Source organism: Perca fluviatilis, chromosome 13, assembly GCF_010015445.1.
Source record: "Perca fluviatilis chromosome 13, GENO_Pfluv_1.0, whole genome shotgun sequence".
NCBI classification, from domain to species: domain Eukaryota; kingdom Metazoa; phylum Chordata; class Actinopteri; order Perciformes; family Percidae; genus Perca; species Perca fluviatilis.
This window is the reverse complement of record NC_053124.1, coordinates 24,024,672-24,045,802: the sequence shown is the minus strand read 5'-3', so window position 1 is coordinate 24,045,802 and position 21,131 is coordinate 24,024,672. Positions and strand designations below refer to the sequence as shown.

The 21,131-nt window shown below is 38.8% G+C and overlaps 3 protein-coding genes across 6 annotated transcripts; 1 reads left to right on the top strand and 2 right to left on the bottom strand.

Annotated features, from left to right (window-relative positions):
* Window positions 1-1,357: 1,357 nt before the first annotated feature.
* On the bottom strand, window positions 1,358-4,849 carry LOC120571844 (histidine-rich glycoprotein-like). Its single transcript, XM_039820936.1, has 3 exons — window positions 4,841-4,849; window positions 3,345-3,486; window positions 1,358-2,274 (listed from the first exon to the last, which is right to left on the bottom strand). Exons 1-3 carry the CDS (start codon window positions 4,847-4,849, stop codon window positions 1,589-1,591), a joined length of 837 nt encoding a protein of 278 aa, XP_039676870.1. The 3' UTR covers window positions 1,358-1,588.
* Window positions 4,850-6,358: 1,509 nt separating this feature from the next.
* LOC120570715 (salivary glue protein Sgs-3-like) lies at window positions 6,359-8,101 on the bottom strand. The gene is made up of 2 exons (XM_039819201.1): window positions 7,865-8,101; window positions 6,359-7,203 (listed from the first exon to the last, which is right to left on the bottom strand). The coding sequence occupies exons 1-2, from the start codon at window positions 7,922-7,924 to the stop codon at window positions 6,748-6,750; spliced, it is 516 nt and encodes a 171-aa protein (XP_039675135.1). The 5' UTR covers window positions 7,925-8,101; the 3' UTR covers window positions 6,359-6,747.
* A 7,017-nt stretch (window positions 8,102-15,118) lies between these two features.
* zgc:114119 (uncharacterized protein LOC619273 homolog) lies at window positions 15,119-21,058 on the top strand. Of its 4 annotated transcripts, none has more exons than XM_039819197.1 (5): window positions 15,119-15,295; window positions 16,070-16,296; window positions 17,427-17,585; window positions 17,857-17,946; window positions 20,097-21,058. In XM_039819197.1, the coding sequence occupies exons 2-5, from the start codon at window positions 16,072-16,074 to the stop codon at window positions 20,190-20,192; spliced, it is 570 nt and encodes a 189-aa protein (XP_039675131.1). In that variant the 5' UTR covers window positions 15,119-15,295; window positions 16,070-16,071; the 3' UTR covers window positions 20,193-21,058. The 4 variants fall into 4 exon arrangements, with proteins under 4 accessions (XP_039675131.1, XP_039675130.1, XP_039675134.1 ...); XM_039819196.1 differs by having other exon boundaries at window positions 16,066-16,296; XM_039819200.1 differs by having other exon boundaries at window positions 15,133-15,187.
* Window positions 21,059-21,131: the final 73 nt, after the last annotated feature.

Below are 21,131 nucleotides of genomic sequence, written 5' to 3'. Positions count from 1 at the left end.
CACCGGCGGAGGGAGTACCTGTCAACGGCTTGTGAATTTCACTCTTCTCAAATTGAAAGGGAAAGTTCTTTTCAAAGGTCAAACCTTTAGCTCTGCCCACATTTAGCCCAAACCGGATCTGCGTACTGCAGTCAGGTGCAATTGGTTCATTGGCTGGTCAATTCCCATGATGCAAGGCGGTAAATAGAGTTGTGTTAAATTCCCGGCTGCATCCTGCTGCGTCCGCCGCATCCGACATGACATGAACTTCCACGATGACCTTCGAAGTCACTGTTCCATTATCTTTAATGTGAGGGGGGCTCAGCCTTTCTTAGACATGAGTAGGGGGGGCGCCAAGGAAAAAAGGTTGGGAACCACTGAGTTAAGTGACTGTTACGTTTGATAAGAAGAGCTGGAGTATTAAAGCATTAGACTTTGAGCAGTAATAGGCTTTCTTTAGCCATTAATCTGTGGCGTTTCACTTCACTAGCGGCCCTCTTATGTTGTTATGTCGAGTGACGTAAGATCGAGAGGCCCCTATTTCGCACAGGGCCCTGGGGCGGCTGCACCCACGCTATCTCTGCTATAAATGTGGTTATGTTGTTTAAACTTGAAACTGTGAGTTGGAATAAAGCAGAAAAGTATGTCTGTTATACTAGGCAAGGAAGGTTTCTTGCATTGTTAAAGAAAATAAATTGTTTGTTTTAACTTAAAGTATGAAGTTAAAACAAGTAATAAAAAGTTAAATCAACTAAAAGAACAACTGTAACAAAACTAGAACACTGTAGTTACATCAACCTCATTAACTTAAATTTTGTAACAAAGTAACAAAGGCAGTCTTCAAGTTGAGTGAACTTCGATTTTCAAGGCAGCAGGTGAACTTGCATTTCCAAGTTAAACTAACATGAAATTTATTACAGTGTATCAATTATCCTGGATTTATAAATTCTGCTTTTGTGAAACAGCCCCCTGATGTTCTATACACATACATGTATGTATACAGACAGGATAACAATCACAGTTTAGTCTTAACTAACTGTCTAACATAAAGCGCACACTTTTAAGACTAAACATTGAAATAGTGAGCTCTGAGTCAGCTCCAACACACACATATTAGTAGCCTCAATCATCGCATTACTTTCTTAATAAAAAGTTATTCCTGATGCCACATAGTGTTTGGTTCCATTTCATTACATGTTTCTGGTTACCTGCTGATTTAACAAATTCATTAGGATACACAGTTACAGTAATTTAAGAACAATCTGGACATTTTATTCATAATGTACATACTGTAGATTTTACCTGATCCTTCAGTCCCTTCTTTGGACCTGTGTTCAGTCTAACTCAACCTTCATTTACACTCAGAAACATTGACACATTGAAGAACAAGAGTCATTTATTACTGTAGGCGAGTTTTGCAGGTCAGCAGCAGAGCGTGTAGAGCAACAATGGCGCAACAGAAAACAGCAAAGAAGCTTTGACTTCTGAGCCTCCACTGTGTATGGTGGTAGTTTTGGTGGTTGACGTTGTCATTGTCGTCATTATTGGGGTGATAGGTTTCGTAGTGGTTGTCTGAGACATAGATGTAGTGGTGGCTAGCGAAGTGGTTTTAGTTGCTGGCGTTGTGGTGGTCATACCACTTGTAGTAATATTTGGGGCGACAGTTGATGTGGTGGTTAGGGAAATGGTGGTAGTCGCTGGCGTTTTGGTGGTCACACCACTTGTAGCGATGCTTGGGGCGACAGTTGTAGTGGTTGTTGGGGCAACAGTTGACGTGGTGTTTAGAGAAATGGTGGTAGTCGCTGGCGTTTTGGTGGTCACACCACTTGTAGCGATGCTTGGGGGGACAGTTGTAGTGGTTGTTGGGGCAACAGTTGACGTGGTGTTTAGGGAAATGGTGGTAGTAGCTGGCGTTTTGGTGGTCATACCACTTGTAGCGATGCTTGGGGCGACAGTTGTAGTGGTTGTTGGGGCAACAGTTGATGTGGTGGTTAGGGAAATGGTGGTAGTCGCTGGCGTTTTGGTGGTCACACCACTTGTAGCGATGCTTGGGGCGACAGTTGTAGTGGTTGTTGGGGCAACAGTTGACGTGGTGTTTAGGTAAATGGTGGTAGTCGCTGGCTTTTTGGTGGTCACACCACTTGTAGCGATGCTTGGGGCGAAAGTTGTAGTGGTTGTTGGGGCAACAGTTGACGTGGTGTTTAGGGAAATGGTGGTAGTAGCTGGCGTTTTGGTGGTCATACCACTTGTGGTCGTTGTTCCATTGGTAGCAGCAGATGTAGTGTTCCCTTGAGCCTGAGCGGTAATATAGTGTAAACGTCATTTAAATCAGTGTTAGAAACAAAAATTATAGTGTGTACGCCAACAATATTTCTATTTCCATGGTTACCAGCTATCAATGAACATGATTTACCCAAGTCATTGTATTAGAGACTACTTGTGTTTTTACTGGTTTTCAATTATAGTGCTGTCCTGTCCAGTAAATTTCAGTGAATAATAATACATTAGCTCTGTTTTCCCATTGCAATGCATTAGAGCAGAGATCTTCAACAGGGGGTCCATGACCCCTAGGGGGTCCTCAGAGTTAGTGCAGGGGGGTGGGGGGGGCTGCCAAATTTTGTTAAAAAAATATTTTATATGTTTCTTTTTTTTTTATTAAAATGTATGAAAATATACAATGATATGAATCCAGCATATTATAGCGAATATAAATTGGCCTCTTTGTGAATTAAAAAATAAATGAATTACACATTGAAGCTTACTATACTAGTACTTACTAGTGTATACTAGTACTAGTATACTAGGTATATGGTAACCATACAGCCTTCCACATATATGTTGTGATGTATTAATAATATATTAATCCATTTATTTTCATCCATCCGACCTGGTTTAACATGCAACTTAATTTTATACAATAGATGTTCAGCAGTAGGGGATCGCTGCTCTGTCTCTCTTTCAGCTGGATTAGAGATTAATTTCTGTCCTTTTGCTAACCTGTAATGTATTCCATCAGCACCATGTTTCTCTGAAAATCCTAATGATCAAACAATTTGTGGCAGTGACAATAAGCATTTCTCTATGACAATTACAGCAGTATAATACATATTTAATGGCTGTCAAGACCTATTAAATTACATGGAAAACCTATCTAACCTTTTCAGGACAATGAGACAAGTCACGGGCTGACTCAACCCCTCTGACTTTTCCAAAGTTTTTAAGGCACCTATTTATTTATATTTGTTGGTTAAATCTTGTTATGTGCAAAGTGCAAAGGGCAAAAAAAAATGTATCTCTGCAGGGATAGAAAAGTAAGTAAGTAAGTATTTTCTTGAAGACAATTCAAAAAGTGTATAGGTAGTTACCATTGCCAGTGCCAGCAGAGCCAGTATGTAATATCCCAGAGCCAACATCTTCATAGTGGAGAGCCGAGAGGAGGCAGAGATGCACCAGAAATGTTACTGAAAATATCCTGTTGCACAGACCGCAGGTGGATGTGTTCTCCCACTATAACCTGGTCCACTTCTACTTTCTTCTGGGGAACTGACATGAGACTTTTTGTTCTTGCTTTTATACAAAAATATCACCTTTCAGGAGGGGTAGGAGTGAAATTATGATGTACAATAAAACCTGGCACTGCATCCAGGAAGTTGTTTGGGGAGGTGTGTGTGTGTGTGTGTGTGTGTGTGTGTGTGTGTGTGTGTGTGTGGGTGTGGGTGTGGGTGTGGGTGTGGGTGTGGGTGTGTGTGTGTGTGTGTGTGTGTGTGTGTGTGTGTGTGTGGGGTGTGGGTGTGGGTGTGGGTGTGGGTGTGTGTGTGTGTGTGTGTGTGTGTGTGTGTGTGTGTGTGTGTGTGTGTGTGTGTGTGTGTGTGAAAAGGGTCTTCACAGTTTTTATGACACTGCTCAGTTCTAAGTATGAATTCTCATAATATAATAGCAATCCCCTTCAGCTAACCCCCCAATGATTGCTTATCTTCCTTAACCCCAAAGTCAAATTTCATACTTGATGTGCATTTTAGAACACATGGCAACTTTAGGAAACATTAAGACTGAATTGAATATATTCTCTTTGTTTTTTGGTGCTCACAATGATGGAAAATATTTTACTTCCTCCCTGTGATGACATCTGGTTTAATTTAAACTATATGACAGACTGCTATATATAGACTTCCCTGTATTGATGTAGCTTCATGTTAATGTTTTATTTGATTGTCCGTTGGTGCAGTCATGACCAATAAAAATGACATATCCCTGTTAATAATTGACAAATGAATGATCAAATAGGTAACAATATTATTTCCTCATGTGTAACAGTTTGAGTCACAGGATAAAGGTCATTGTCAAGATTTTTTCCCAGAAAAAGTCCTTGAAACTAAGGGCCCTATCTTGCACCCAGCGCAGCGTAGCGCAGCACAAGGCCTGACACAAGTGTCTTTGCTAGTTTAAGACCGACGTAGTTGTCAATTTCCCATCCAGCGCCCACGTCGTTTAAATAGCAAATGCACCTGTGCCCATCTTAGCACCCATGGGCGTGCTGGTCTTACAGGGAGGTGTGTTCAGGTGCATTCTTGGCGTATTGGTATCTTGAGGCAGCGGGAAATGATCGCGCCATTGACCAACAAAAACTTGGTCTAAAGTCAATAGCGAAGCATTTCATTGTTATTTTAACGGCAAGTTAATAAAATGCACCTAGGCACGTGCACAGCATACAAGGTACAAATGCGCCTGGCTTTTAAAGGGAATGGGAGATGACACTCTGATTGGTTTATTGCATGTTACGTTGAACCATGCGCCCGGCGCACGGAGCCTTTTTTCCACCGTCAAACTAGCAAAAGTGAATTTGGACACGTCCTAAATGCACCTGCGCCATGCGCTACATGCTGTGCGCTTAGATCGTTAAAATAGGGCCCATAGTGTATATGGTTTTTGGTCAAGAGACAATCTCCAAACTCTGCTACTGTCTTTAATTTGCATTTAATGGCTTGCGCGATAACGTAAGGCTGTTATCATGTGGACGCGCCGACAGTTTTGTTGTCATTACTTAGAATTCCTCATGGGGGCGACAGAAACTACGCACTATAGCTTTAACATTGCTTTAGGTGTCATTAAAGGTCCACATATCACCATGTTTTGAAGGTTAGTTTTTTCTGTTGAATATTTTATTACTTTACCCTTTTATTAATTTGTCTACTGAATTATTTTACTCTTTTATTTTTTGCAACCAGGTGTCAGAGTCAACAGAAGAGATTATTTTCCTTTTATTTTATATTTATTTTATTTTACTTTTTACAGCTTGAGCCTCCACTGGGAGTTGTAGCACAAAAGCGTGAATGACACTTTTGTGGAATAGTATGGAATTCTGTTTTATTCAATATTAAATAAATGTAAATATTCATATATAAATGAATCAATTAGTTAAATAAATATATTAAAAGGTTTTACTTTTACTTATTTCATGGTACTTTTATTCCATAAGTCCATGGTTATTTATTTCAAGAGACTTTTATTTCATAAATCCACATTTATTTATTTCCGTGGACTTTTATTTTCTAATTTATTGATTTCCCTCTCTATTTATTTCCTTATATGCAAATCAGGGGGCGTGGCTATCTCTCACATTCAGAACAGAGCCATGGGCAAAAAAAGGCGGGCGAAGTGAGAGTGCGGACAGAATGGAAGACATTGGTGGGCTCCGAGATAGCATGCTATCATTAGCAGATCAAATTGATCAACATGGTTTATCAGCAGATACTATTTTGGCACATATTGAAGATTTTTTGGTTATACTAGGGCAGATAAGTGATACCATCTTTGTCACTGTACCTGCTTACTCGCATCATTTATGCTTGTTTACCCTTTTATTCTGTTCTTCTGTCACAGACTTACTGTAATATGCCATCATACCATACAGTGTATAATTTAAATCTGCTACTGTATGTGAGTTAATATGGAAATTAGTCCCACAATATTTTATTTGTTATTACCTGAAAGTTTCCTTTTTAAGGCAAATATGAAAATAGTTGTGATGTAGTAGTTGTGATGTAGTAGTATTGGCTGTTGAAAAATATTTGGGTGTTGGCTCAGTATTTGTATCAAATTATCCTTATAACACATAACAGAAGCTTGTGTGGAGCCTCCCTCTTGAATAAACTTTATCTCCCTGCCCCGACTCCTCAAATATAATTTTTACACAATACATCAACCGATCAGAAACTTCATAGATCACAGATCAAGCACATCATATTTCTACATATTTTACAAGCTTTGTTTTTAATTTCTATGATTTCAAGAAATATGCACTGTAAAAAAAAATGAACTTATTACTTTCAAAACACATAATCATATATAAATATAAATATGTTTTTATTTGTAATTTTTCTACATATATAACATACGTCAATAGTACTATTTTTTTCAATGTTTATCATTTTTTTGGACATACCAAGAAAAAATGTTTAGTATAAGCTATTTGATTAAATACAAATATATTCACGCAGGACAAATAATAAGCCTACATTATGCACAAAGGGTAAATTTGATTTAGGATATGCTAAACTCAAATACAGATCAGGCTGCAGTATTCACTTAAAATGCAAACAAACACGCTTCAACTCATTAGGATTCATAGGCATCGGCTTCATCCTTCACAGAATCTGATTGAGAATCTGTCAAAGTTGTTATCTGAATGTTAATTTACAGTCACTGTGACTCTCACTAATCGTTTCCTAATTTCATAAACAATTGATGTTAACTGATGTTTGTCCTCTATTACCAAAGTGCTTGAAGAACAAGTGATCCAAACAGCAGACTGACAGAGGTGAAGATGTGGCTCTGTCCGATATTTGTAGTCATGCTCACTGTGGCCGTCATCAATGTGGGTCTGGTCACCATCGTGGGGGTCTGGCTACTGATGGGGGTGGATCCTGTGGGGTTGGAGCCTGTGGGGTTGGAGCCTGTGGGGTTGGAACGTGTGGGGTTGGAGCCTGTGGGGTTGGATCCTGTGGGGTTGGAGCCTGTGGGGATGGAGCCTGTGGGGATGGAGCCTGTTGGTTTGGACCATGTGGGGTTGGAGCGTGTGGGGTTGGATACTGTGGGGTTGGAGCCAGTGGGTGTGGAACCAGTGGTATTGTTGTCGTTGTCAGTGGTGGTATAAATGGATGGCCAGGTTGTATTGGCGGTGTTATTGTATGGCATCTCTGTGGTGTTACTACTTGATGGTGAAGTCTATGTGACGAAGGATAGAGGAGGAGACAAACAGAGATTTAAGACATACCATGGCATTGTATAATTACGGGGAGCATGATACTGTCTTTAATATTGTGAAAAATACGCTATGAATGCATGTTCCAAATTTGACATTGTTTTAAATGACAAAATCGCATTAATAATGAAAAATTCAAGGGCAGGATAATAAAAAGGTTTGACATGTCACTGTTATGAATAAGTCTTATGGGTTAGTGAATGAGTGAACAAAACTTCACGCCAAAACTTCTTTCCCTCTACAGTCAGCCCCACCACCCCCCACCACCACCCCTAGTCACTGCACTTTGCATAAACCTTCATCCTGGACAATACATCTTCCCTTTGCACAAACTATATATTTTTTTGCATTCTGCACTCAACCCATTCACCTTTTTCTTTTGCTAAACAGCTATTTTGTAATTATTTGTTTGTTTCTCTATTTATTGTTTATTTCATAATCATGTTTAATATGTTTGTTTATGTATGCACCAATCACCAAGGCACATTTCACGTTAGTGTAACTTACTGTGGCAATAAACCCTTTTCTGATTTAGATTCTGATACAATCCAAAGTTTCTTCTTTTAGATTTAGGTTTTTACATCTCCCTGTCTATGTACTCAACAGCCAGTGAAGAGATTTTACCTGTGCACAGATGAATCCCAGCAGAGCCAGGAAAAACAGCCCCAGGACAAGATACTTCATGTTGGATGAAAGATGATTTCCTCTTGAAGACAAAAAGACAGGTGGAGATATCTTGCAAAAGCCTCACTGTTTTAACAGCTATTTAATCTTTCTTTTCTTTCAATCAATTTAATTTGTCACATGAAATCGCATGAGGTTCAATTCCAGTCTGGCCCAGTCATACACTTACGTATCCTTGCCGAGAGTTCTGTAAAAAGTGTTTTTTTTCCAGAGGCTGGCCTTTTATAAGGCATTCAGATTTTTCACCTGATACCTGTTCCAGGAAGCCTTTCCTCAGTCTCCACCCCGGCTGTGAACCACAAATGCAAAACCTCACACTGAGACAATTGAAACAAATCCAGATATCAATGTCAGAGATACTGGCTCTGCTGTCTTTGTTCAGCAAAGTGCCTCCAACTATCTAACTGCAGCTATTTGTGATTCTTTTATGGCTGTGATTGTCTGCAGAATCTAGTGAGAAACTTACTGATTATTACTTAAAGATAAGTAATATCCTGACTAGCTTCACCTTGTTGAATGAAGTGTAATATAAAGCAGAGTTCCACATTTAAATTGCATAGTGAAATGGCCCTCTTTAAAGCAGCTTTGGGGATCTTTATTAGAATAAATCAATACTCGTACAGCTGATATCAAAACTCGGTAGTTGGGCATTGATTCATACACCTGTTGCTGCATTTACAGTAAGCCACCAGTAAGCAGAGTCATGAGAAAAAAAACTCAAACTCAAACAGCCAACCAAAATGCAAATGGGATGGCAGTTGCGACTCTGCCATGTCCATCAGCGTGTAGGATTAATCCAGTTCTTTTGACATTTTCCCCAAGAGGTTCCCACCATTTAAAAAAAATAAATAAATACATTTAGAGTCCTATGGCAATTAATTACATGTCATATCCTGTGTTTATTTTGCTATTTGGAATTAAGATATAGTTTTGAAATCTGAAGCATGGCATTATACATAATTCATTGAGATTGTGTGATCAAAAGAGATTGTGTGATCAAAAGCAGAAAAGAGCTCAGTGCAAACAAAGCACTTCATAGCATTAATATGACACATGTATGACAGTCACAGTGAGAGCCATTAAATAAGAACCAATTTTTCTCTTGAGGAAAGGTGAATTTTTTTTTTTTTGGTTTTACACTTTCAGGCCAATGCACCACAGATCAGAACAGAGATCGCAGGCACCAGGAGTTGACTGCAGGACCCGAACAAAGAGGCAGACGTCGCAGCTGAAGTTGTCGTGGCTCCAGAGGACTTTGTGGGCTGCTGTGATGGAGTGATGGTACTTGTGTTGCGTGAGGAGGTGGAAGGTGCTGGAAGTTTTTTGGAGGTTACATGAGTAGAGTAATGGCCGGGCAGTGGTGTGGTTGCTGCTGCAGGTTGGGTGGCAGTTGGTTTGGTGTTGTTGCTGGACACTGTTGCGGATGTTATAGGTTTCTCCTGTAAAAAATAAAAAATAAAAACTGTTTGCATTGCACAACAGATGTGATAATTCAGAGCACAGAGTATTTGGGAAAAAGCGAAAAAGAAAAAGAACTATCTTTAGGATAAATACCACTCGAAGTAAGCGAGAAAACATGTATCTTTGGTAAACTAACCCTTTAAGAAACAAAAATTTAACCATATAAATGATAAAAACCCGAAAAAAGCAGACAAACGGATGATACTACCAGACATAATGATAGTTATTTATAACAGTATTAAGAAGATAAGAAGATGCGATTACATTCTTATTACTTGGCTAAATTCTAAACACCAAGGTATACTGTTACTATTTCCTGCCTGCATTATACTGTCAGTCAATGCCATAAAGCCACAGCACACTGTCTCTGTGACAAATCATTCATTGCTACACCATGTAAAGATCAAGCACCTGCTTCTCCAGTACACAGTAGTGCCTTATGTACTCCAATGAATACATGAGGCATGAAGACTTGAACCTTGGTCAGGCCAGGTAGGTGGTTAGAGGCCTGCAGCACATCTCTGCCCTCAACTAATTGCACAGGATATGTGTCTCTGTTGTTTTTCATCTCCCCTTTAGTCCAAATCTACACTTTATTTTCCCTGATAGATCATCTAGTTTATCTGGAAACAGGAGCACTCCCGTGGCTGACACCAAAGCTCCCTGCAGCAAAAGAAGGAATGAGTGATCAAGTGCAGGTCTAATTTATTCTGTTTCAGAATTATAGCAGTGGAGGAGCTATAAAAAAAAATTTCCTGGTCATAATTACAGAGATGTGGAACAGTTATGACATGACATGGTTAATAAAATGCATTGACTAACCCTCATAAGCTTTTAAATTTGATGTTTTTTTAAAAGTAGTTACATATAATGAGCCAGTTTGTAGTAGTGTATTAGTGTAGTAAGTATTCAATGATTTTCTTTTCTTGTTTAGGGTTTTTTTAATAGTTAAAAATGAACTACAAACACAAAATCAACTGTTTCCAAGGTCAAGAATGAACTTTCAATGTTCACTATTAAGTCAACATTGATAAGAAGTCCTTAAAGTGCTAAAGCAAAAGCTCCAGAACAGCTTGGACCTTGTGGTGACAACTGTTTCCAAGGTCAAGAATGAATATTTATTATTTTCATACTCATTTTATCATTTATTTAATTTCTCTTCTTTAAGTGTTACGTTTTGCAAGAGAGATCTTTTGTTCCAAGCAGAAGAAATGTCTTGTTGTACCAAAGAAGCATTTTCATTTGTTTCATTTACCTCCATTTGCGTTTGAGACGCATTTGAATGTTTCATTCACCTCAGACTAATTTGACTGTGGCAAGAAACTTAGTAGGTAAGGTACACTTAGGCAAGAAAAACAAAAGGCAGCTGGGCTTTGTGTTCAAAATCCTGATAAATCCACTGTCCAAACAGTGTCCACTACTCAGAGAGGCTGAACTGTTTTTTTACCACTATCCAAAGTGTCCCTTACCTCAGTGCAGCACAGTAATATGAAGGTCCAACAGACACAAAGGACAAGCATTCTTGTATTCCCCATCTTGGTCTTCAGTTGTTCTTTACGGCTCTCCCAACCTTTCTGTCTGTCCCTTTATACCTGCCAGCTCTCCATAACACTGATGCTGATAACTCTTAGTCGTCAGAGAGAGAAAAACAAATATATACAGTGCTCTGGAGCATTTCCAACTTGACCTGCAGTATGAATGATAAGAGAGAGCAGAGAAAAAAATTGTGATTTGTAGATTAGAATCATGGCATGAGGAAAAAAGGCCTGTGTGTATCAGTCTTTCACTGTGTTTTGTTAAAAGTAGATCATACTGAATGTCTTCTCCAAAGCCAGGGTTACATTTTGTTTTTTTACTTACACCAATACATTCCCAGTTCAGCCCTGGAGATTAAAGCACACTGATGAAATGATGCTGAGGGGATTTGTGTCTGGGATTTGGACACCAAGGACTATACATACTGCCATATTACAGGAAATATTATATTACTTGGTGTGCTGTGCACCTTTATTTTTCAGTAGTTATGTGTAACACAACCAGATTTTATTCCTGCAAAAATCCTTGAGACCCTAAGCGTGCGTGGTTTTTGAACCAAACACTGCTACTGAGAGACTTTAGACTACTACTTTAGAGAGACTTTAAACACCATTTCATGGCTTTTTGGATGTACCTGCCCTGATACACACTGCCAATAAACTCTTTTCAAAACATCACACTACACAAAAGTTGAAAACGCAACAAACCAATAAAATGAATTAAGTTGAAACAATTGACTTAACCAATAACATTATGTTAAAATATTATGGGCTTAAAGTGTCTTTAATCAATATTCTATTGTATTTGGTTTACCAGCCTGTAACTTTTCTGTTCCTGTTCACTCCCACTGCTCTCATAGCGTAGTTTTTGAGCCAACGCAGGTAACTATTTTCAGTAAAAAAATAAAAATAAATAAAAAACCTTGTTCCTTGTCTTGCTCTGATAAACTTTTTACTGTCCACTACCTGCCCAGCACCAAACAACAAAGCGGCAAAGTTTGCAACCAACGTTAACAATAAGCTAAGCTGGTCAAACCACAATATTAAGTTACAAGACCTAACTCATAATAACAATAGCAAGATGATTTAAGTTAACCTGACTTAAAACTAAAACACTGATATAATTACACTGAGTTGCTGCAACAATGAGCAATGGATGACGTATGAAAGAGTCAAATTCAAGCATGGAACGTTTTGAAAACTATAAACTGAAGAACCCATTCCAAATTCTTCATGTATGTGCTGCTGTTTATTGTCATCAGTGTGTTTCTGTGTCTATAATGCCTTCCTGCAAACCAAATCTCCCTCAGGATACTGTTAAGGTTCTGCAGTGAGCACACACAACCATTATGAAAATAGCGAAGTACACAAACAAATGGAGGGAGACTTGCAACTGCTCAGATAAACTTGAGGAAGAGAAATAAGACAACATTGGAGAATTGATCTAGTTTCCCTAAAAAAATGGGATGTAACCACAGAAACCCGTCAGAGGGTGGCTTCGATAACACCACAATTCTTCTCTGCATACTTTGACATTATTCCCAACCCAAATGAAAATAGTTCTGATTCAAATTTGGGGAATAAAGCACGTTTGATTGCACCTTGCCTGTTGACTAGCAGCTGATATGTTGGAATAACTGAAGCAAGCAGAATGGAATGTGCCACTGTGATGTTTAGCTTTTGATATCCAGATTGTACAAAAATACTTGAGGCAAAAACTGGCATCTTATCACTTTGTAATAGGCAAAGCAATGATGTGACAGCCTCATTGCACTTGTGCATGAAATAATGATATTCTTGTTTCAACTGTCAATCAATATTCACATTACAAAAAATTATCAATTTTGGAATAACAATGTTTCCAGTTTTAACTTTGCAGTGTTTTACTTTAGAAAGATCTAATTCATCTTCCCATAAAACTTCAGGTTATCTATTTTTAAGGGAAAGTAAATCAATCCCATTTTCTTGGGTTAGCGATGACAGCGGGAAGGCTGTGACACAGAGGCTTCAGGAAAAAGTAAAAAGTTACACAATTCTCACAAGAACTCTGCGTAGCCTAAATTATTTCAAGATTAAGATGACTACATTTGTCCACAAATGCAACCCACAAATTCACATGCGACTAATAAGGCTTAGAGTAAGTTCAGTCAAGAAGACCATCGTGTGTTATTCACTCATTCTCATTGCTCTTTCTCTCTCTCTCTCTCTCTCTCTCTCTCTCTGTCTCTCTCTCTCTCTCTTCTCCTGCTTTCTCTTATCAGCTGGTTAGGGGCATTTACTCTTTAGTTTAACCAACCAGATTTAGGCACAATCTCTATCAGCCAATCACATCTTCGCTGCCAATATTTAAATGTTCTCCTCTCTCTCTCATTCCCTTTTCATTTATTTCATCCTACCCTACTCACGGCTTCTGGACCTTCTATAAAATACAGTGACGATGGGAATTTGATGACTGAACATTGTTCTAATAGCCAAAGACTTTTCAGATTTATCATGTTATTGTGCACATAAATAATTGTTAATAATAAATAATAATTAAAAAATAAATAATGAATCTCCTGATTGAACTTGAACACACTTTTCTCTGATCATTGTCACACAACCTCAAGGACAGAGAGAAAAGTTAGCTTGTCCACGTATGAGATCACAGCCGAGCCTTTGTGGTGCTTTATCAGCTGTGTTATCAATGTGCTGCATATTTCCTGGTATCAGGCATTTGCCTCTTTCAGATAACACTATGGCCCTTATCATTAGTGCTATTGTGTATTTAATTTGTAAAACTATAATGTTTTCTTTCCCTTTCTTTCTATTTGTAGAATTAGCTAAGGATACATTTTTGAAGGTCCATGTCTTGCTCTGATATCGAAGATGTTATTAACCCTTTTGTTGTTACATGTTTTGTATGATGAGAGTTACTGATTGCATTATATAATGGTCGGTAAATTCACTGAGTTCAGCTATAAAGATGAGAGAAGGGGTCTTGTAGATGTTTCATTAGATGTTCAGACAATCATGTTTATATAAACTCAATATTGCAAAACTTTAGAGTACATGGTTGCAACAATGAGCAATGGATGACGTGTGAAAGAGTCAAATAAAAGCATGAAACGTTTATAAAACTAATAAACTGAAGAACCCATTCCAAACTCCTCATTTAGGTGATGTTGTACATTGTCATCAGTGTTTTCTTGTGTCTTTAATGCCTCCCTGCAAACCAAATCTCCCTCAGGATACTATCAAGGTCCAGGTTGACGTTCTGCCGTGAGCACACAACCATTATGAAAATACCAAAGTACACAAACAAAAGGACGGAGACAGAAAAAAACTCCCAACAGTTCAGAGTCAAAACAGAGCATAGATGACTTATTGCAGCGACACAGAGCAGGGAAAAGTAAAATACCTCTGCTTCCAGCTTCACAATCAATTTTTGCAGGATTGTATTTATTTTCTGTTCTTTGCACACTGCTTAATTTAATCCGACCTTGGAGGAAGTTGAAAAAACTTTGGACACATAGAAATAATGTATTTCAAAACTAAACTGTATTGCCTTTTATTTTAATCAGCTACTGCTATATACCTATTTGGGGATTTCCCTTGCATTTGTTAAGGTCAACAAAAGGCCTTTTAAACAGCACCTTTTCAAAAAACAAAATGTACTTCCTTAAAACGTCTACCATGAGGGCAACCTTTGATCTTATGTAAACCATTGATAAAGTCAGCCACTCTGGTTTAACAAATAAAGAAAGCAGGTTAACACGTACATGATTTTCCATTTACAAATCTCATAGGGCTGGCCAGATTTCAAGGCAAAGTCTCACTCATATGACCTTCATATAATCCTGAACGGTCTATCTTTATTATTAGTATGGCCTATTAGGGCAGGCTAATTTATGTAATTTCTACATTTTATTATGAGAAACAGAATAAAGTGTATTTGATAAAACTAAAAGGCAATAATATTTAGTTTTGAAATACATTATTTCTGTGTCCAAGAAAAAAAAGTGTATCTGCATAAATATTCAATTATTGCTGCTTACACATGCATCATTAATATTAATCCAATAATAAAATATGTAATAATTAAACACTGCATGCTTCCAAGATGTCTGTGTGATGTTAATAATATATGCTTCTAACCATAGACATAGTATATTATGTTTATGGTTCTAACACTGTCTCCATCTAGTGGTGGGAAATGTGTCCTGTGACCGGAAGTGACGCAATGATTAAAAACATGCAGCGCTTTCTGAAAGAAATAAGTGGAAAGGTCTCATTATGTTTATTTTAAATAATAAATAAGCTAACGTTATTTACGCAACTACCAGAGCAAGCCGGACATATCTGGACAGCATTTAACAGAGGGAAGTTAATTTAGGTAAGCGGTTTTCTGCTTTGGCCGCTAGTTAGGTAGCTGGCTGGCTAGCGGCTAACTAGCTAGCTAGCTAGCCTCAGTATGAGTCTTTACATTCGCTTTACATTAACGTCAGGCTGTTCAGGCTAGCCTGTTTAGCCTCCAAGGTTAGCTTTTGTCAGTCAGTAAAAACGCTGTGTTTATTTAGTATCTTTAATTTAGCTAGTGCAGCCAAGAATAGACGTTTTGACCGTGGGAGTATGTTTTTACAGTTTATGTTAACGTTAGCAAATAGAGTAACGTTACAGCAACGTTACATCGTCAAGACTTTATGTAAAATGATCATTTGGAAACTTTGAGTTAGTATTATTTTAGCTACTATAGTTATTATTAACGTTAATATTATACCTGGCCATTGCGCATATTATATACTGAACTTTTGCAGACCCAGATTAATATTTTGCGCACCTTGCTCAAAACCGTACGGCCTTAAAACAGTTATATTGTACATATTTGTCATAGTGTCTTTTACGTATGTCTTATTGTACTATTTCTATTCTATATTTATGTTCTGACTGTTGCTTTACTTTGCTCTATTGTTTGTTGTTTCTTCTGTTTTCACATGTTTATTATGCACCAAACACACTAAGTTAAAGTAATTTTAATGAACTAACTGCTAGCTAGCTAGCTTGTGATGTGACGTGTGTGAGTCGCCCCATTTGTGACATCAGCACAAGTCAATGAATACTGGGTTCATAACATCACTATCATCTCTTTCCCACATATTTGCCTAGCTAGTGATGGCAGCCTCGTTACCTCAGAAGCCAGGGATGACAGGGATGCCCTCTCAGCAGCAGCCCCACCTGCCCCCCAGTGCTGCCTCTGCTGCAGGTCAGCAGCCCATGCCCCATCAGGGGGCCCTGAGGGAGATCTCCCCTGTTTTCCTCTGTCGGATTGGACAGGAGACAGTCCAGGACATTGTCACTCGCACCATGGAGATCTTCCAGATCACACGAGCTACGCAGGTAATGGACACTGTTAGCTAGCTAAAGATAATGTTTTGAAATAGCAGGGAATGTCAACCCCCCTTTTCTATGTGAGATGCTGTTAGGCTTTAGTTTAGTTTTGTTTATTTGAGGGTCCCCAATAGCTGTGCCCTTTTATTTGCATTCTGTGTGAAACTACTCATGACAAAAAAAAAGTTTGATAAAATATATTGACGTGCGAAATAATCGCACAAACAAAAAGTCCCTGGTGTGTAAAGGTATGTAAGCACAGCTAGTCTTCCTGGGTCCACATTTAAAAGCAGTCCACTCATGGTGTGAAAGTTTTGCTAACATCAGCGCATACATTTTCTTATTGTGTAGGATCTACTGTTATAGTGATAACATGGCTTACATTTCAGAAAAAAAACAGATTTTTCTTTTGTGAAGCCTGAGTTTTTATTGACAAAGTGTCAGAGATGTGTGTATTAAAACAGGTTAGCCTGTCTTGCTGTTGCATTGGACTGAGACTAATCGTTATTTTCTATTAGTTTTATTACTTATTTATATATAGTTTTTCACCTCCTATAGGCAGGACCGAATATTAGAATTCTGTTCTTTACTGATATCATAGATCACAATTTTAGTTTAACTTATACTATCTAGTCTTTACTGTCTCCTTCCTCTGGTGTCTGTCAGTTTGCATTTGTCCCATCTTCCTTTCTGGCGTATCTGCTTGTCAGCATCTAGCTTACTCATCCGTCTATCTCCTCCTGATCTGTGTCTCTAATTGTCTCTCACTGTGTTTCTAAGTGCATCACTCACCTCTTCCAGCTTGCCCTTGTCCATTAAAGTTTAGAAGTTTTTTTTATTTTTTTCCTTCACCGAAAACTCAGTAGCACAGCAGTAGAGTAAAGAAGCAGCATGGACTCAAAAATTGTGTTGTCATGCATTTTTACCCAGGCTTGACCAATCACCATCCACATGTTCTTATATCTAATACACTATAAAAAAAAACAAGCAGAGTGGGAAATTCTGACAGTATAAGCCTTTTACTAAACAGGACAAATGAAAGAACAACAATTAAAGTGTATACTGTCTTCATATTAATAACCAACTAGTTTTGATATCTGCAGATTACTGATGAGCGACGCTGTGTGTCTTTGATGTAGCTTCCTAATGGCGTGACCCAGAGCCAGGCGATGTACCAGGACCGCTTTGGGAAGCTCCAGGAACACCTACGGCAGCTCGCCCTGCTGTTCCGAAAGCTGCGGCTCCTGTACGAACGCTGTGTGGAGATGACCTCTGACCTGCAGGAGGGGCCATCAGAGGTGAGGAAGGAGCCCTCTGCTTAGATGATGTTCATGCAGTTTTTTTTTTCAAATATTCTGTGTTTTTTAAAGGAAATAAATTATGAATATTGCTTGAAAACATGATCACTGAAAATGAGCTTTACTCTTTCTGTCCTTTGATTAGGGCGTGATTGTATGCATTTGCAGAATTCCCCGTGGATCCACACCTAGGTTCTTTCAGGATCAAAACCTAAGGCAGTCATAGACAGGAGGGGGAAGAAACTGATTTGTATGTATTCTGTGTCCTCAGCTTCTGCCATATGTTGGAGAGGAGCTGGTTTCTGTCAAAGTGGAGCCCTGCAGTTCTGCTGTCAACCAGGAGAGAAAAGAGGTTCTAGAGGTGCATTCCTGTTTTCTTTTTGTCACAACTGTCACACATCATTTCTGCACTGAAGTAGTGAGTGAAGTAGTGACAGCTACGCCTTGCTATGTTGTTGTCAGGTTGCAATACAATTAGTAGTTTTCCTGACCTGCAGTAACCCAAGCTCTAATTAATAAAATACATGCATACCTGCAAACTAGTTGCTTTTCGGCGAAAATCGCCGTTTTGAATGGGAAAATGTGAATGAATCGTGTAGATGCACCGGTGCCTTAACGACCGTTATCTACCGGACCGAATTGCAACGTGGATTTTGGTGCCACTGAAATGCCTGCGCTTCTCTCTGATTCTCCGAAAACGGACGTTAGAGGCAACCTAAACATCGCCGCATGTCACGCTAGTTAACACTACACCTGGCAGCAGGTAACGTTAGCCTAACGTTAGCTAGCAGCTGGAGTAAACCCGGTTAAAATGCTGACGGATAAACTGTGTAAAAGTTTGTCTGTATTTCACTGGAGAGGATTCCAACAACAGTCTGCTGCTGCCGTTGTCTGAAAAACAACACAGATGTTGCGTTCACTTGAAATTCGCCTCGCCAGCCTCGTGCTGCATTGAAAGTTATTGTAAAATATCCTTTTCCCATCCAGTGGTTCTTTTTGTTGTCTCTTTTACTGGTGCAATAAGTTAGCCTATAAATCTAGACGCACCCTAGCGGCAGCAAATTTAATTTGCAGCCAGGGGGGTCTAGGCACTCTCCGTTGGTTTGCGAGCTGTTAAACCAAACTCTGGTCAGGCCAATCACATCGTGTATAGAGTCGGTGGGCGGGCTTATGGCTGCTGGGAACAGCGGTCTTCTGTAAGACTTGGAGTTAAGTTTTTCTTTGAGAAAAGAACAAAGAACGGCACTGAAGTCCTTCTTAAAAAAGGAAGATGTGTTCGGAGTTTTGCCGACCGGATACGGCAAAAGTTTAAAGTTTAATCTATCAACTAGCTTCGCTACCTTCTTTGTTGCTCTGGTTGGTTGTGGCGCTATCCTATTGCGTGCAGAGGGAATTTGAAAGACAACCGTTTATCCCGCCCCTCGGATTGAGCTCCATCAATGGTGAGTTCCCAGACCCAACATCTCTTCTGGCTTGTCAGGCTAGCGATACGTTATTGTTATAAGTTATTGTTATTACATTTTTAATAAATCATTTAATTTTGCCTTAGCAATAAACAAGCCATTCTATAATGTCGCCGAATGTAGTGTTGTGCTCCTTTAAAAAAAAAAAAAAAAAATAAAAAATAAAAATACTTTTTAAAAGTATCGTTTAAGCACCGGGAAAATGTTGTGTTTTCCCTTTATTTTCTTCTCCGGTGGGACGGGGATGGGGGGGTGTCACCTTTAAAATGTGTCACCTTTTTCAGCCCTTCTGAGTTTGCAGGTATGTACATGCTGTAAAGTAATTACAAATTAGTAGAATGTGCCTCATATTGCCAGATATTGAAGTGATACTTGGTCTAGCTGCTAGACCAAGCAAACATATCTAGCATAATTTAAAGATCATTTAAGTCCAACATTTCTGCAACTATTTAAATTGCGTCAATCTGTTATTTGGGTGACACAATATTACTTCTTGGCAGTTCAGGTTTTTGTGCTATTTGCTCTTAGAAATGCAAGTGGGATTCCCATTAGGTTTAGAAAGAACACTGAGCAAGACTAGATATTTAGCTTTTTAAAGTCCCCTGCAAATGCCTCTAGGTGGCAGTGCTGACCTTGCTGGTGTGGATGGAACACAGAAACCATATATAGTGTGCAGCTTAAGTAAAGTTAAAATCAGGGTTGTTTTTGTAAATGTTAGAGACATTATTCTAGCGGGGATGAAGATTTCAGTTTGTTTTGGAAATTGCCACCAGGCAGCCAGTGGCATCGTAGTGGAAAGGTTTGCCTAAAGCTGGTAGGCTTGTTTGTTTTATTAACATAGTAGCAAAACAGTTAAAAGTATCTTTTTTTTTTACCCTTAAAATCCTCCAGCAGGTATTATCATAAATAAGCCTCAATTATTGATAATGACTATAGTGAGTAAGATAGGTTCTGTTCTGAATGCTTGTGATTGTAAGAATGGTAAATGCGAAAGCTATGGTTGATGTGCTTTAAGGTGTTTTACTGTGTCCTCCTGGTTCACCTGCAGAAGGTACGCCAGAAGAACCAGGAGATGAAGGTTCTGATGGATCAGATGAGGAACCTGCTGTGGGACGTCAACGCCATGCTGACGCTCAGGAAATGACAGTTCCACCAGATCCTCTCTCTTTTTAAGAGATACATTCCTCCACAGACGTATGGACTGCCTAATGGCAAAGACCAGGTGAAATAAGGGAATTTCTGTTGGATTTGGATTATGGGACCTTTCACTTTGTGTGTTTTTTGTGTTGACACTTCATCACTGAAACTCACAAGTCACAGAAGAGCTTCTGCTGTTTAGTATGTATCATATTGAAGTTGTTGAGGGGGAAACTATTATTTAGATAGGGTCATACTTAATGAAAGCTTAAAAAAGGGTAACCTGATACACTCCAAGGAATCATTCTCTTTTTGTACGTGGCAGCTGACAGCCTAGTTTATGTTTGCCAAGTGCTCTACAACTTTGTCAATGTGTTTATTCAAATAAGTTATGGATTCCTGTTTTAAGATAAGATTGAATAAGACTGGAAACCTGTATTGCCTCAGCTAAAACAAAAAAAAAGGTGTATTGATGGTGTTTAGCCTCTGGGTGCTGACTCGACACCAGACAGACTTGTATTCATTGCAGGTAATTCTTCCAGTAAGCACAGAAGCTGATCTGATGACTGTGTTTACCACAGGAACATTTGCCCTTATTATGCTTTGTCAGTTGTAAAAACACTGAGTTCAGAATTCAAATCAGCCCCTTGGCAGCTATGTATCTCAGGTGCTTTGTACATAGGTGTGTGTGTTTGTGCATGTGCTTAATGAGATTAGCTTCTTGAGTGCTAGACAGCACACCTGTTTACCCTGAGGGGGTTGAGAATAGCTTGTCTGTGAATTTATTTTTGTAAACTGTGGGACAAAAGGTTGGCCTACTCGGTCATTTCAGTTTTCTATAAAATAAACTTTTTTTTAAACAAAATTTCTAAACATATACTTTTAAGTCTTGCTTCTAGATAATAGACCAGCTAAGACTTTGCAGTATGCGCGTCATTGTTTCAAT